At 45.5% G+C, this 17,280-nt stretch overlaps 1 protein-coding gene across 1 annotated transcript in view; it reads left to right on the top strand.

The window, feature by feature from the left end:
• LOC147731528 (sodium channel protein type 2 subunit alpha-like) overlaps window positions 1–17,280 on the top strand; it is a 951,803-nt gene that overhangs the window by 526,045 nt on the left and 408,478 nt on the right. The window contains exons 13-14 of the mRNA XM_086956592.1: window positions 6,021–6,153; window positions 6,993–7,231. Coding sequence (XP_086812718.1) covers window positions 6,021–6,153; window positions 6,993–7,231 — 372 coding nt within the window. The remainder of the gene's footprint in view (window positions 1–6,020; window positions 6,154–6,992; window positions 7,232–17,280) is intronic.

The raw sequence follows: 17,280 nt of genomic DNA, 5'->3' as shown, positions 1-17,280 counted from the left end.
CCTCTCTGGGGTAATTTGATGGCCTTCAGGACTGTCCAACGGAGATCGTCTGCCGTGTGGTTCAAGTGGCCAAAATGTTCAACCAGGGGTGCGTTGGGGGTTCCACACCTTATGCGGCTAAGATGCTGACTTATTCTTGTTTTTACTTTTTGTGTAGTCTGGCCTACATACATCATGGGACAAGAACATAAAATCGCATAGATGACATTGTGACTGTTACAGTTTGTGAAGTCCCTCAAGTCAACCGTGGTGTTGTTGTGACTAAATGTGCGCCCCTCTAGTGCCAGATTGCATACAATACATTGTCCACATTTTACGTGACCCCTCAGTGGGGGTAGGCCCCAGTTTGACTCAATTGTATTCATAGAGGGTGGTGCCGGTAGGGCTGCTCGAACAAGGTGGTCTTTTATATTCCTACTTTTTTTGAAAGCAAATAATGGTCTGTCAAGAGTTAGTTGGCCCGCGTTTAAGGTTGGCCAGTGTCTTAAAATTGTTTTGCGGATTTTGTTCGAGATAGGGGAGAAAGTCGTGACACACGCTATTCTTTCTGTACTTGGCCTGATCTTGGGTTGGAGCAAGACATCCCTGGGGCAATACCAGGCACGTTTGCACGCGTTCTTTACTATCCTGCTTGGGTAGCCTCGTGCCTTTAGTTTGGAGCATAAGACCCCTGCCTCCCTAAAGTAATCAATTTTTGAGGAGCAATTGCGTCTGATGCGCAGGAACTGTGAATAGGGGAGTGAGTCCTTGAGGGCCTTAGGGTGGTTGCTATCGTACCTCAGAAGCGTATTACGCTCAGTGGGTTTCCTGTAGAGGCGAGTGAGGAGCTCACCCGACTCATGGTAGATCGAAAGATCTAGGAACGGTATTTCCGTCTTGTGGTGTGTAAGCGTGAACTTCAAGTTGTCGCAATTATTATTCAACCAGTGTAGGAATGAATTAAGGATTTCGCTCTCTGAGTTCCATATTAGGAAGATATCGTCTATGTACCTTCGCCAGACACCTATGCTGGTTATGAACGGGTTAGTGTCGGCCAGGATAGTGCCTGTCTCTAGGGCGTCCATATAGAGCACCGCCAGATGAGGAGCAAAAATAGCCCCCATTGCTGTGCCTTTGATCTGCTGGTAGAAGGTCCCTTCAAAAACGAAGTAGTTTTTCGTGAGGCAAAGTTCAAGTAACTGCAAAATGAACAGCGTCGGTACTCTATGGGGTCTTGGTCTAGAATCAAGTACCCCCTCTACTACTCGTAGAGCCGCTCCCTGGGGAATATTGGTGTAGAGCGACTCTACGTCTAACGTACACAATGTCTGGGTGTTAGGGTCATAGGGTTGATGTTCAACCAGATTAATCATTTGCATGCTGTCACGAACGTAACAGCATGTGGCAGGCACAAAGTCCTTAATGAAAAAGTCCACGTAAGAACCTAATGGCTCCAAAATGGAACCGCAGGACGAAACAATTGGACGTCCTGGCGGGTTCTCAATGCTTTTGTGAACTTTTGGGAGGGTATAGATGACAGGGAGACGGGGGCTTTTGATATTTAGGAAAGCAAATTCTTTTTTTCTGAGAAAACCCTCGTCTCTGGCAACTATAGTAATCTCCTTGATAAGGGCTTGGATTTCGCCAGTAGGATTCCGACCGAGTCTCATGTAGTGTTCCCTGTTAGCCAATTGGCGTAAGATTTCGTTCTTATAGTTGTCAATGTTCTGTAGGACAATGCCCCCACCCTTATCCGCACTTTTAATGACTAAATCAGTCTTGGATTTGAGCGAGTCTATAGCATCCTTTTCAATTTTTGGGATGTTGTAGGGAATATATAATTTCTTCTTTTCACAAATCTCCAGCTCTTTCAGAATAAGTTTCTCAAATGTAATTACCTCTGGCGGAATCATACTAGATGTTGGTAAGAAAGTGGAGGGGGGGCAAAAAGGGGTATTTCTATTTAATTCGGGTGCTGGGTGCAACTGGAAGAATGCTTTCAGTCGTATCAATCTGAAAAACCGAAGTAACTCTGTTTGGAGTTCCATATAGTTTGGACGTACAGTAGGGACAAAAGAGAGGCCCTTCTTCAAGAGTTCAAGCTCTGAATGTTGTAAAATGTGGTTAGACAGGTTAAAGATGGGCATCTAACCACATTTGAGAAACTTATTCTGAACATCAACCCTATGACCCTAACACCCAGACATTGTGTACGTTAGACGTAGAGTCGCTCTACACCAATATTCCCCAGGGAGCGGCTCTACGAGTAGTAGAGGGGGTACTTGATTCTAGACCAAGACCCCATAGAGTACCGACGCTGTTCATTTTGCAGTTACTTGAACTTTGCCTCACGAAAAACTACTTCGTTTTTGAAGGGACCTTCTACCAGCAGATCAAAGGCACAGCAATGGGGGCTATTTTTGCTCCTCATCTGGCGGTGCTCTATATGGACGCCCTAGAGACAGGCACTATCCTGGCCGACACTAACCCGTTCATAACCAGCATAGGTGTCTGGCGAAGGTACATAGACGATATCTTCCTAATATGGAACTCAGAGAGCGAAATCCTTAATTCATTCCTACACTGGTTGAATAATAATTGCGACAACTTGAAGTTCACGCTTACACACCACAAGACGGAAATACCGTTCCTAGATCTTTCGATCTACCATGAGTCGGGTGAGCTCCTCACTCGCCTCTACAGGAAACCCACTGAGCGTAATACGCTTCTGAGGTACGATAGCAACCACCCTAAGGCCCTCAAGGACTCACTCCCCTATTCACAGTTCCTGCGCATCAGACGCAATTGCTCCTCAAAAATTGATTACTTTAGGGAGGCAGGGGTCTTATGCTCCAAACTAAAGGCACGAGGCTACCCAAGCAGGATAGTAAAGAACGCGTCCAAACGTGCCTGGTATTGCCCCAGGGATGTCTTGCTCCAACCCAAGATCAGGCCAAGTACAGAAAGAATAGCGTGTGTCACGACTTTCTCCCCTATCTCGAACAAAATCCGCAAAACAATTTTAAGACACTGGCCAACCTTAAACGCGGGCCAACTAACTCTTGACAGACCATTATTTGCTTTCAAAAAAAGTAGGAATATAAAAGACCACCTTGTTCGAGCAGCCCTACCGGCACCACCCTCTATGAATACAATTGAGTCAAACTGGGGCCTACCCCCACTGAGGGGTCACGTAAAATGTGGACAATGTATTGTATGCAATCTGGCACTAGAGGGGCGCACATTTAGTCACAACAACACCACGGTTGACTTGAGGGACTTCACAAACTGTAACAGTCACAATGTCATCTATGCGATTTTATGTTCTTGTCCCATGATGTATGTAGGCCAGACTACACAAAAAGTAAAAACAAGAATAAGTCAGCATCGTAGCCGCATAAGGTGTGGAACCCCCAACGCACCCCTGGTTGAACATTTTGGCCACTTGAACCACACGGCAGACGATCTCCGTTGGACAGTCCTGAAGGCCATCAAATTACCCCAGAGAGGTGGCAACCTACAACAGATCCTGAATCGAGAGGAACTGAAATCAATCATCCAGTTCAACACCATCCAAAAAGGACTCAACCGTAGCGAGGATTGGACTACTTTGCTTTGATTGAACTAAATTACATTGCTGACAAACTGGTACAACTGTATACAGTAAGCATTCTGGGACTCATGGAAAAATTGTTACCACTAAAAATACCTCGTTGGATTCATACATGAATTTTGAAAAATAAGGAGTATGGTAACTATATTGACACCTGGTTCCTGTTCTGAAAAATCTAGTATGAAAAATAAGAAGTATTGCAACTATACCGTTCTGATATTTAATAATCTTGAATTCACTTTTTGTCACAAACTTTCATTGTTTCACTCCTGGCACTTTAGTTAATTCCGAGCACTCCCCCACGGCGCAAGCACCACCATCCACTCCAAGATGGCCCCCGCCTTTTCCTGCATTCATGACGCTCGCAACCCTAGTCACTTGACCGGCGAGGCTTTATCCAGTCTGCCGGTGCACTGGTTCTGTTGCTACGCATCAGGCACCGACCGAGCAGCACTCGAGAGACGCGCCCACCCACATCCAGACGCGGTGAGTGTTTATCGCTGCCAGCGCTGTCGACCGGTTTACCTGCTTGACACCATACTGAGGCGCTGATTTATTTCCGTTTGTCTTCTTACAGCGTCCCTAACGCCACATTGTTGGCTCCCGACATGCATGGCCATTGTTGCCTGCATTGTTAAAACTACTCCGCGTTCACAAACAGAGTGAACTAAGGTATGTTGACTTATTTCCTAACCCTTGGGTGCGAAGCGTCCCCCATTTCCACACGATCGAGCTAAGTGTAACTTTGTTTTCAGAGCTGCTACCCTCTGCAGTCGAAAACGGACCTCGAGATACCTTTTAACGCAGAAACTTCCCCTGGACCCCCCTTAATGCTCTTCATCACGCCTATCTACGTGGTAGGTTCATTTCTAGCCTACTCCTCACCATGTCCATGACCCTCCTGATCCTTTGACCTTAATTCACTTTTATGCTCTGCTCCTATTCTAGCACCATTGCCATATTTTGAAGAGAAGGACCGTTAACTACTAGAGATTATTTTCTCCGCCTCATTGAGGTATGACCTTCCCTGTTCTTATCATTAAACCAGTAGGGTATCTCCCATTGGCACAACCCCTAGTCACTTCTGACTGTTATTTTTCACCCCACGATACTATTCCTCCCTCCCCGTGTTCAAGCACCCTCACGACACAGCGCCTTGACGTATTTTCTCACGCATGACACTGCGAATCCGAGGAATATGTAAATATTGTTGATTTTAAGTAGGGCACTAACACTGTGCACGTGGTCACTTACTGAGAAAGTGTTACTTAAGTTGGCATCTATGCAAAAAACTCTCTTAAGTCTCTGAAAAACTTCTGCTCTTTTCCTTTTCTCCTAACAGGCGGTATTGACCACATTCAGGCATGTTTTTGTCTATTACAAAGTCCTGATGATGATCCCGTGTATTTATTTGAGCTAAGGGATCGAAACGTCGACACCCATGAGTGGGGTGACACGTGTATTATTTTCAATTGTGATTGTGTACACCCAACTCCAGGCGATACTGAGATTAATTTCTAACTCTTTACAGTACCCTGTCCTTGCTCCTTTTCCTTTGCCTGAAAGACACCCCTTTCACCTTTACGCTATCCTTGTTTTTTTCCTCTGGTTTGTACGGCACAGGCTTGTGTCAAGTTATACTGTTTATACTGTAAGATTGGATATTGCTTCCAGAAAATAAACTCCTTTCCCGGCTGGGTCTGGAAATTTGATACTCGTATAGCTTCCATTGTGTACCTATACTGCATCAGTTCGAATTTTAAATACGCTAAGTGTCCTTTTGTTCCTTATAACGTAGTTATACCCATGATACTTAGCTATCCGTTGGGTCCCCTTGTCCTTTAAAAAGATTCTCTGGATTATAGTCTTGTGTTTCAGACAACAATAAACCCCATTCTCAAACAATCCCTGTGGCCTTTGTTCTGCCATAACTCTCTCAGGCACAGGAATATTAGATACTAAAGGCAGGGCTTAAAACGACACCAAATACATATACTGTTGTTTTCACTTTCCAATCGGCCAAAATAAGATTCTTAATAGGGCTGTGAAATGTGTGTAATTCGCTCGTCTGTATTCATGCAAAAAAAAAAATGTGAAACCAACATTTGACACTATATTTTAGACTGAAATGCGTTGTTGTGTCCAATGTGGTTGTGGCATTGCCTTTGGTGCAAAAACAGCTGCTTGAGTTCTGACCGTTCATATAGTTCCTATGCACCAAATATTTGCCATAGGCGTGGCATAATAGCATGAGTTCTGGGAATTTCACATAACAAGTTTAATGCAAAATTACTAAGATTGTGCCAGTGTTCGGGATAATTCGTCCAGGCACAGCACTGAATGATCCTTGTTAATATTGAGGGAGAGTGGTGCTTCTTTTGTGCAGAAGATGGTGCTGTTTTAATGGCTGGCTATATTTAATTTGCAGGGCACAACAACAGAGACAGAAAAGCGAAAGAGAAGAACCAGCTCCTATCACATATCTATGGATTTACTGGAAGATAATTCTATGCGGGGGAGAGCCCAAAGTATAGCGAGCATACTAACAAACACGATGGAAGGTACTCCGCACATCAACCTTTAGGAAAAAACTTAAGAAGATTAAATATGAGGGCATGGATGTGTTTGTACGTATTTTTAATTTTTAAATGTAATGTGGGAAGTAAAAGTTTCGTAGCGTTGAAATACGATTTGAAGACATATTTAAATATTTATGGTACAATAGCTTTTCAGTATACACCAAAAGGTGAGAGGAATGCGTGTTCATTTTGCTCTCATTAATCAAGATATTTAAAATGAGCATACTGTGCAAACAAGCGCAGAATTGCTTTTAACCCCAAGTACCAGATTGATTTTCCTTGCCCTTGATGAAATCAACCCTGTTTATAATATATATGCAAATCGAGGTTTTGCAATTAATCCTTGTATATCCTCACAGTCGTGGAGGCACCAACCTTGCTTTAATGGGGCATGATGGAAAGCATGCCTGACCAGTCTTGGACTTCCTGGTTTCGGTGACATTTGAGTAGAAAATACTGACTAACTCCATCTGTGCGGAGACAAATTGAGCAGAGACATATGTTTTGCCTTTTATCCTCGTCAATGTCAAATAATCCACTGTATAAGAAAATAGTTATATATGTTTATCGAAATGTGCATAATTAAATGTCTGCGTAGAAATGGAAACGTATGCAGGTGCTCAAGGCCGACCTCACTTGACGTAATGCAATCCGGATGGCAGAGTTGATTGTCAAGAGGAATGCAGTTGTATATTACACTCTAACCAGCACGGCCTTTCTAAAGTGGCGTGCAATAAACCTGATGTCTTATAGCAAAAGAAATAGTTTACACCTAGTTCATGCTGTTAACTAAGCAATGTGCACATCTGTTTTGTTTACAGAACTTGAAGAATCGAGACAAAAATGTCCACCATGCTGGTATAAATTTGCCAATTCCTTTTTGATCTGGGACTGCTGTGAGCCTTGGTTGAAAATCAAAAAGATTGTCAAATTGATTGTGATGGATCCGTTTGTGGATCTTGCTATCACCATCTGCATTGTTTTAAACACATTGTTTATGGCCATGGAACACTATCCAATGACTGATCATTTCAACACTGTGCTCACAGATGGAAACTTGGTAAGTTGAAGTTTCACCTATGCCTCAGATGTTGAAAGATTTCTATTGAGTAACTTCCGTTACAGTGTATAAGCTATTTAGAACCAAGCATATTCACTGTGGCCCCGCTGAATTTTACTTGGGTGAAGCACTCAATACTGATTTAGTCAAGTTCGTAAAACAAAGGTTTTTTCCCTAGGGGCACATTAAAGTCTATCCCCCAGATTCATCATTGTCATGTTTTGCGAGTCCTTAATAGCGATTATTAAGGAATCTCTATTAAAGTCTCGCAAAACGGGATTCATGTAGAAATTGCAATATTTATTGCGATTCCTACAGCTTCCTTATTTGCGATTCGCTAATTGCTAATCGCAAATAAGGAATGACTCCCCATAAATCGCAAATAAGGATGCGATTTCAAGGGTGCCAGGGTGGGACACCCTGTAGCACCCCTGAAATGGTAATGTACAGTGGTGTTGCACACACACATGTCCAAAAGACATGTGTGTGTGTAACATACAACTTAGAAAAATGCACTAAAGTGCAAGTTTTCGCTATTTACCACGTAGTTAGACTTCGCGGTAAATAGCAGCCCCAGATTGCGAATTCGCAATTTTTAAATGGTTCATGAATTGCATTTAAGGAATCTGAAATTGAGATTCCTTAAATGCAATTCATCGCAATTTAGCGATTTCTATAATTGCGATTTTTGCATTTGGGATGATGAATCCCAAATGCAAAAAGAGCACTCGCATAGGGCCAGATTCTCAGAATCTGGCCCTTTGCGAGCCGAATTTCCTTTGATGAATCTGGCTGTATGATTTCTTAAAACGAATGATACTATCTTGTGTTGAGCTTGCCATGGATGGGGCCTAGGCCATCAATGGCTTTGGACTTCAACATTTATTTTGTGATCACAGGCATGCAGTGTGCAAACTTGCAGGCTTCTAACTGCAAAAACCGACATTTCAATGCACTAAAGTCATAAATTCATTAGCACCCTGCAATGTACACATTGCAACTCTTTGTGATTCCCAGTGAGGATTTGATGCGCAAGGGGTGTCCCTCCTTGTGGATCTCAGTGAAGTGTGTCTATGGTCTCAAGCAACAATTGTGGTGGCAAAACATGGTTTGGATATTGTCACCTCAAAAGCGGTGATACTTTTTCACAAAGTGGAAGTTGTACATAATAGACAGCTTCCATGTTGAGAATGTCACTTGTTGTTATCAGGGGGCAGACAGTTGTCCAGCGTACTCTTAAATGATCCCCTTGTCAGGAGTCTAGCAGGGAACTAGAAGTGTGATCGGTCAGGGGACTAGCTGGGTGCACAGTGACAAGACTGGATTCTGGGTTTGTGTGTAGCTCTGAAGTTAATACAAACAAGAGAATACCTGAAGGCTGGAAGGAAAGTAGGACAGAAGCAGAGGACTGAAGCGGGTTGGAACAGGCTGTGAATAGGGAAGTTGAAGTTTACAGGGAAAACACAGGACTGGTAAGCAGGGAAAGAATCGTTTGTCTACTCTTCAGAAATGATCTCTCTGGGAGATGAAAAGATCTTATACGAAAGCAAGGAGCAGATTAATCTCACAGAGTTCTGGGAGACACCCAGCAGCTCCTTTGGAGAAGGAACACTGGGTGGTTCTCTGTGCCAAAGGCACAAGCCTAACTGGCACTCTTGGAAGCAATGAAAATCAAGTTAACTATACAAGACAGAACAACAGGAAACAGAACAAGGAACACGAACACACAAACTGTGCTCAGGCAAAAGCAGGACTAGAATCAAGGTCGGGAATAGGATTGAAATTCTGAGATCAAGGCTAAGAAATATCTGCACTCAAACAAGGCAAGACAGAACAGGAACACAAAATACATACACGGAGTGCAGAAAGGATACTATGAACTGTGGCTAACACAGAAACATAGATGCAGGAAAACTAGGGACAACCAGGAAAATAGACACACGGGAAAAAGGAAACAGAATCAAAGGACAAGCCTGTAATAACAACAGGAGGAACAGGGAGCACAAGGAGACTCAACAGAAGTCAGTTGCAAGCCGCTGCAGTCTGCACTTATAGCGATGTAATAACTGGAAGCTCAGCGGAGGAGCACAAGTGCAGGGAGAAAGCCAAGTGCAATGAAAAGAAAGCTGAACTGGCAACTGGAGATGGGAAGACCAGGAGACACAAGAAAGGGAGTATGAAAACCTGGAACGGTGTATGAATTGGCACAAATATAGAGCAGGGTCTGAAAGGCAAATATAGAGGGGTTGGAGTAACAGCAGGATCCAGGAACTAATCCAGTGAACAGGAAACCACCACCAGGGTGTCTGAAGACAGTGGGAACTACAAGAACCATAATGCATCAGGGGACAAGGCCAGATCAAGATATCCACCTGAGGCGGAAAGCCGGGTGTAGCTAGACTTGGAGACCTTTTTAAACTTGTGCTTGTGTTTTGTTCGTTTTTTAAATAATTGATTCTCCTGCACTTGTACATTTTCCCGCAACTGCACAGTTCGCTCCCCTATGCCGCATCCCCTCCACTGACTTTCTTGCAGCCGATTAGGCGCTGCACCGGGACTTCGAGGGGACAAGCCGCCATCTTGGAGGGATTGAGAGGGTGGCGGTCTAGTTGCAGACTTCCTCCCGCCCCCCCTATGGTTCTTAAACGCGATTGAAGCCTCGCACACCCTGCCAGATTAAGATATCCACCTGAGGCGGAAAGCCGGGCGTAGCTAGACTTGGAGACCTTTTTAAACCTGTGCTTGTGTTTTGTTCGTTTTTAAAATAATTGATTCTCCTGCACATGTACATTTTCCCGCAACTGCGCAGCTCGCTCCCCTACGCCGCATCCCTCCCCTGACTCCCTTGCAGCCGATTAGGCGCTGCACCGGGACTTCGAGGGGACAAGCCACCATCTTGGAGGGATTGCAAGGGTGGCGGTCTAGTTGCAGACTTCTCCCCACCCCCTCCCTCTCCTATAAATGTGCGCAGGCAGCCGTCTGCGCATCGGGAGGGCGCAGCGGGCGTGCCTACTGTGCGCCGAAGGCGTGTCAAAGGCGTGCCCGTCTGCGCCCGTCCGCGACAGGCCGGGACCCGGGGCCCCATACTATGCCGGTCTCACCTACTACTCCCCCTTACAGCTTCGGGCTCTTCGGGGTGATTGGCCCATTAGTAGCCCCACCCTGGCCCGTATTAAAAGTTTGGGTATCTTACAGGAAATTCAGACTCCTTCCTCAACTCCTATGCCGGGCCCTCAAACGCCCACTTCGCCCTCGGCCTCTTTATGCCCGCCACCCCTGGCCCGTATCAGTTCCCCCTTCACGGCCTCTGCCTATCTTCTGAATACCCGCTCGGCTGTTAAGCATCAGGTAGAGTTATTTGATTTCTTAGACTCCACCGGGCCAGATTTCCTGTTTCTTATGGAAACCTGGCTAACCTCTGATTCTCTGCCTGATGTTCTGATGGCCCTCCCAGACGCGTATTATATTCTCCGGTCGGACCGCCCAGGAGGGAAGATGGGGGGTGGAGTGGCCATGATAATCCGGTCTAATCTTCAGTTCCAACTTCTTCCTCACTCCCCTATTTCGGCAGTTGACTCTTTGGTGGTTTGTTCCACTAATCTTGCGACTCCGCTTACTTGTGCGCTCTTCTACCAGCCCCCTCAAGCGATGCCTCAATTTATTCCGGCTATACAAGAATTGCTTGCCACCCTTGTGGTTAACAACTAAGCATGGGCGGAAAATCCGTTTCGCTCGCGGATTTTGTGGATTTTCGGTAAATTCGCAATCCGCGAGATTCGCGAATCTCCCGCAAAATCCGCAAATCCGCGAGCAGCGGATTTTATGGCTTGCTCGCACTGTTCGCGTGAGTTCGCGGCTTCCCAGTACAACTTCGCGCCCCGCGAATAAGCGCTAAATTGCAGAAATACGATCTTAGCAAAACTGAAACTACTTACCAGGTTCAAACGTTCAGGCTCATCATTAGTAGCCATTTCCTGTAGTGCTTCCTGAGGGGCCCCTCCAGAGTTCAGTTGCCTACTTGCAACTATTATGTGACCCTGCTCTGAACCTCAGAATAGTTACACATATGCCACAAAGGTCCTGAATTACAGCTAAGGGAGACAAGCAGGAGCCAGGCTGGAAGTTCAAATCCATTAATCAGCCCCTAATTCATTATTGTCAGTTGGGGCAGGGCAGGTGTTGTAACTAATTTTGCAACAATGAAAGCACTTAGCAAGTGCAAAAGATCACTAATCAGGAAGCACTAAGGAAGCAGGTGCCAGCTAAAAAAATATTCTGTGACACATTAATCAGCCCCAAATTAATTCAGGTCACTTGAGGCAGGGAAGGTGTGCTTTGCTTTGCCACAATAATGTACACTGACTGGACAACCAGAGGGTGCTGTGATGAAACAGAGGGTGGCATGGGTGGGCCAGAGGGTGGCATGAGTAGTCAGAGAGCGGCAGTGGTGACAGAGAGTGGCAGTGATGAAGAAGAGTGTCCCAAACAGGCTGGACACGTAGAAACAACAAGTTCGCAAAACTTGCGACCCGACAGGTAAGTTCGCGTTTGCGAAATTGTACAAAACCCTCGCGAACTGGCAGAAACCCGCGCGAACACAAAAAAAAAAATTCGCGAGAATTCGCGGATTTTTGCGAATTGCGAGTTCGCAAATCCGCAAAATTCGCGAACGCGAGATTCGCAAAATTCGCCCATGCTTATTAACAACTCAGCGGTCCTACTCCTAGGAGATTTCAATTTTTGGCCTGGAGACCCACTCGAGGACTCCATGTCCAAGGATTTTTCAGACACCCTCCACTGTATGAATTTTACTTCGCATATTTCACTCCCTACCCATATCCACGGCCATACTCTTGATCAAGTTTGGTCCACCAATCTGTCGATTCCTACACCGATTATCTTCCCTTGTGCTTGGTTGGATCATTCCTTGATCTCCCTCACTTTAGCCCTGGGGGTGGCCAATACCCCTCCCCCCCCCTAAAAATATTTGGGCCCGTAATTGGAATCGGGTGGACCTAGCTGTTTTAGGCCACTCTCTTTCTTCTTCTGCTCCAGCCCTGACAGATTTCTCCCCTAACATCCAGGTGACCACCATTAACAGCTGGTTCTCGACAGCTTGTGATCGAGTTGCCCCCCTCAAACGGGTAAGAACGCGTCGACCCTTCGACGCCAACAGATGGTTCACTGACGCTCTTAAATCCCAGAAACTGGAGCTCAGGCAGGCCGAACGCCGCTGGTGCTGTAGATACTGTCCGGATCTGAAAGCACAATATCTGATCCTTCTCCGGGCCTATAAGAAAGCTATACTTGCAGCGAAATCGGAGTATTATTCCCAGAAAATCGACCTGGCTGCAAATAAAACTAAAGAGATCTTTACGATCCTACATGAGCTGGCGGCCTCTGATAGAGTTACCTCCAGGCCTACTCCCTCGCAGTTCCTATGTAATGCTCTTAACGACTTTTTACTGAGAAGATAGCGATCATTAAGCAAAACATACCCCCCCCCCTTTCCTTTTCCTGCCCGGTACCTCCGCCGACTCTTGTTACTCTTGACCACTTTCCCTTGATCTCTAAAGAGACCTTTCTCACTTTGTTAAGGAAAGCGAAGTCGGGCTCTCCCGCCGACCATTGTCCAGCTCACATTCCCAGAGAGCTTTTTTCCCGCTGCCCAGACCCCCCCATTACCCTGCTCAACACCTCTATTGCTCAGGGAGTGATCCCTGACCTGTTCAAATCAGCCATGGTTATCCCCGTTCTTAAGAAGTTGGGCGCAGACCCCACTCTCCCTTCCAACTTCAGACCCATCTCTTTGCTCCCGTTGCTGAGCAAAATTATAGAGAGCCATATCACTTCCTGTCTCTCCACGTACATTGAGGATAACCATCTTCTGGCTGCCCATCAGGCAGGGTTTCCACCTGCGCACTCCATGGAGTCTGTGGTTCTCTCGGTGGTGGATGAGCTCAGGAGAAGCGCTGACATTAACTCCCCACAGGCTTTGGTCCTCCTTGATCTATCCGCCGCCTTCGATACGGTCGATCATTCCATTCTTCTCGACCGTGTCGAGGGCGCCGGCGTGCGGGGACTGGCCCTAGCCTGGCTCACTTCCTTTTTGAAAGGCCGGGCTCAGGCTGTCCGGTTGGAGGGTTTTTCCGCCCCCACCTGATTAGTCTCCTGTGGGGTGCCCCAAGGTTCTTCCCTTTCCCTCCTCCTTTTTAACCTCTACATCCACCCCCTCATTGTTTCTTTACAGGAAATGGAGGTCACGGTGTTCACTTACGCCGATGACCTCCAGTTGATTTTTGACCTTTCTCCTTCCCCCGACTCTATCTTCAATCTTCATTCCACCTTGACATTTGTTTATAATTGGATGAACTTCAACCAATTAAAGCTTAACCCCGATAAGACGGAGCTGGTTCTTATCGGTGGTCCTTCCAACCCATGGACCTCTGCCTTTTGGCCCCCCGCTCTAGCCACCCCCCTATTCCCTCTGCTTCCGTGAAGTCTCTGGGGATCAAGATCAGCCAAGATCTTTCCATGCGCTCTCAGATTAGCTCAGTTGTCTCGTCCTGCTTTCTTTCACTTAGAACCATTCGTAAAATTTCTCGCTTTTTTTCTGTTGATGCGCTCAAACTCATCATCCTTGCGATGATCTCATCCCGCCTAGATTACGGCAACGCTTTGTACGTTGGCATTCCCGCGTACTAGCGCCACCATCTGCAGCTTATACAAAACCAAGCTGCCCGCCTTATTTTCAGGCTTCCAAAGTCACACCACATTACCCCCTGGTTAAAATCCCTCCACTGGCTCCCCATCCTGGAACGGTCTCTTTTCAAGATTGGCTGTCTGATCTTCATGTCACTGGCTGGCACAGCCCCTGTTTTCATCAACACAAAGATCAGCGCCTATGTTCCTTGCAGAAGCCTTTGTTCTTCTTCCCATCACCTGCTTAATGTTCCCCGGTTTTGCAGTAAAAAGCACGGCGGATCCAGATTTTCTACTCTCGCCCCCCTTTTCTGGAATGCTCTTCCGCTCGCTATTAGATCTATTCCAAAATACCTTGACTTTCGTAAAGCTCTCAAGACCCATCTGTTCTCCCTAGCTTATACTCCTTAAACATTCTCCATGCTTCCCTCTGGATAAGCTTTTCTGTAACGCCAAGAAACCGCCTGGTAGTAGAGCGCTTAATAAATCCCTTTCAACTTCAACTTCAACTTCATGGAACAAAACTTCAAACAATGGTATGGGAGGCCGTCGGGTGGGGACCTGACTAACAGGAGGAAGGGGAGATCTTTTTTAGATTAAGGAAGACAGAATATGTTCTCCCTGAACTTGATTACAAAACACTGCCTAAACAAAACTAGACAGCACATCACAAATATACACCACCTTTAATGAACAGAGAAAAAGGAGCCTTTTTTCTTTTCATGTATAACCCTCACCCATTCTAGTAGTGGCATGTTTCATCATTCGGCTCATCTTGGCCCATAAAAGCCAAGATGGCCTTGACCATGTTCCCGAGAGCTCTTTCAATATTATGAGGACCGAGGGAAGGTAAGTATGATAAAAATGTTTCATCCACACCCAGGTATCCCTCTATTAGTGGGGTGAATGTACACAGTATACAATCAGTATAGCGGGACAATGGAGGACATAATGGTTCTATGGCATTTGTAGGGCCACCATGTTTCTGCCCTACTCTATGGCCACAAATGGCCAAGGGCCTCCATCAGGAAGGGTTCCATATGCTGTCAGTACCCTGGTAATGACCTGTGAATCTCTTTTCAATGCAGCATGCCATTCTTATTAGCATCCAAGAGGTGTTTTATACTTGCCTGATTAATGTATGGTACCTTATCGACTGGGCGGTACCTGTAAATGGAGACACATAGATACATATAGAACCAAGTTACATAAGTGGGGATCACGTGGTACATCTGCAAAAAAAACAACGCGTGTTTCACTTCATTTTCTTAAATCATGCTAGAAATCGCCCAATCCGCTTATTTAAGCACAGGTTATGCTTCGTTAAACTTAGTGCAATACAGGAAGACCTGTGAAGAGTACTCACACATTCAAAGTATAAAAGTTAAAAAAAATTCTTTATTCAACCTTAAAAGAGAAGATCACAAAAGATTTACAGTGTGAAACATAGGGGTTGACAGAGTATTCCAATCCGCTGGCAGAGTTCGTTGCCCACTCCAGGCGGAGTTTGGAAAAACGTGAAGTGATGCAGAGCAGAGTTTTTTCTCTTGCGTGGCTCGCAAACGTTAAGTTGGTGAGAGAGAGAAATCGTGCGCTAGACCACCTCCCAATGAGATTTCTGAACAAGGCGGGTTGCTACTGCTATTGAAAAACAAATGAGGGAGTATCCCCTGATGAGTAGGCTGAAGGTTTTCCAAACGTGGAATAAATGTTCCTTGTATAAAAAACCCTCACTCACCACCTAGTGGTGACATGCTTCATCATCGGGGTCCACCCTGGTGGCCTAGTGTCACCAGGGTGTGCTTCGACACCTGAAATGCAGTGGAGCAGGTTGTGAGGTGTAAGTGCAAAAAAAATACAGTGTTAAAAATTGTCCTGGTTTAGCTTTGTGAATACATTTTAATGAAAAAGCAACTGGACAATATTAAAATAATAAAGAGTGAGATACTGGAAGGGGAGTTACGACCTACGTATCTCAATATGTGTTCATAGTGCATTGGTCAACATGTTTCAACCATATGGGAAAAATCCCCGGTATTCATCAGGACCAAAGGAGATGGAAGGTATGAGCCCCCTAAAAGACTCACCCTGTCCTAAATCCTTAATGAACCAGTGGTAAGATATACCATAGGTGGGGTGCTCACAAAAATGTGGAGCATCAGTAAAACCTGTGGAGATTAAAAGAGGGAATCAGGCGCAGATTATCCTTACTAGCCTGTAAAGTAGTGCAGAATCTTGGTGCAGACTCTCAGTGCATACATACTGCATACCACAGTGGTGTTTGGAAAAGGCTTCTAACGATGATGAGCGTGGTCATATGGTGGAAGTGAACGCTTATCTTGAAGGCTGAGATATTAATGTATCAAGAGCTATAGGTGCGTGCGGCTTTGCATGCAATAATGCTATGTTGATTATCATCTAGCAGTCGGATGCGCAATTATGTTCAAAATCGAATTGCTGGGGTGATATGCACAAAAGTACGATTACATTGAGGCTATAGTCAAATGCGCATTGTGATAAGTGAAAGGCCATATTGTGGCCCTTTGTGCTAAAACTTAGACATACAAGACTCACAAACACGTAACATGGAGGTGATCACAAACGTAGTATGGCTTAGGACAGGCTTACTTTAGGCGTTTTCCTATTAGGCTTCAACGGGCAGGGGGTAGGTGCATCACGTGGTACAACGTATTCTAAGTAAAGAAATATTGTACCCGTAATTAGGTGAAGGAATGTGGTTAGTTACGTGATAACCGCTGAGGAACAGGCTTGTGGATTGGCATCTGTTCGCGTCAGAATTCTGTGGTGGAAGGAAGTTTTACTTACAGTTTCCTTGCGTGGCAATAGGCCTGTCACCTACGTCTACCGTCCGCTGCTCGTCTATGAATGCCGTGCCGTGCGGGGCTGGTAATAACGTGTGGTTAATTCCGGGTATGGTCACATGATTGTAGCGTTACCAGTACCGAAGTCTGTGAGGCCGACTGTTGCCAAGGGGGACGGGGTGTTTAGAATACCGCGCGTGCGCAATGGCATGTGCGGGGATTCTTTCAATGATAAATAAGTAATAGATAAATAAAGAGTAGAGCCTCATGGAACAGTTTTAGTTGGCATTAAAATTCGGGAGGGTATGGAAGTTTAAAAAAAGGAAGTGACAGAGGGTAGCTTCCGAGAATAGTCAGGTAGCTGTGGTGTCACCGGAGCAACTGCGGGAGATGGAGACGCCACCAGTTGTCAAGGAGATCCTCTGGGGTTCGCGCATGCGTCATGGCGCATGAAGGATTCTGTTTAAACATTGAATATTATGAAAGTTAAAAGCGGGTTAAGCCCAATTGGTATGATTGGTAATT

The sequence above is a fragment of the Lissotriton vulgaris genome, chromosome 2_1 (assembly GCF_964263255.1).
Source record: "Lissotriton vulgaris chromosome 2_1, aLisVul1.2, whole genome shotgun sequence".
Taxonomy (NCBI): Eukaryota; Metazoa; Chordata; class Amphibia; order Caudata; family Salamandridae; genus Lissotriton; species Lissotriton vulgaris.
This window is presented reverse-complemented; position numbering and strand designations above follow the sequence as displayed.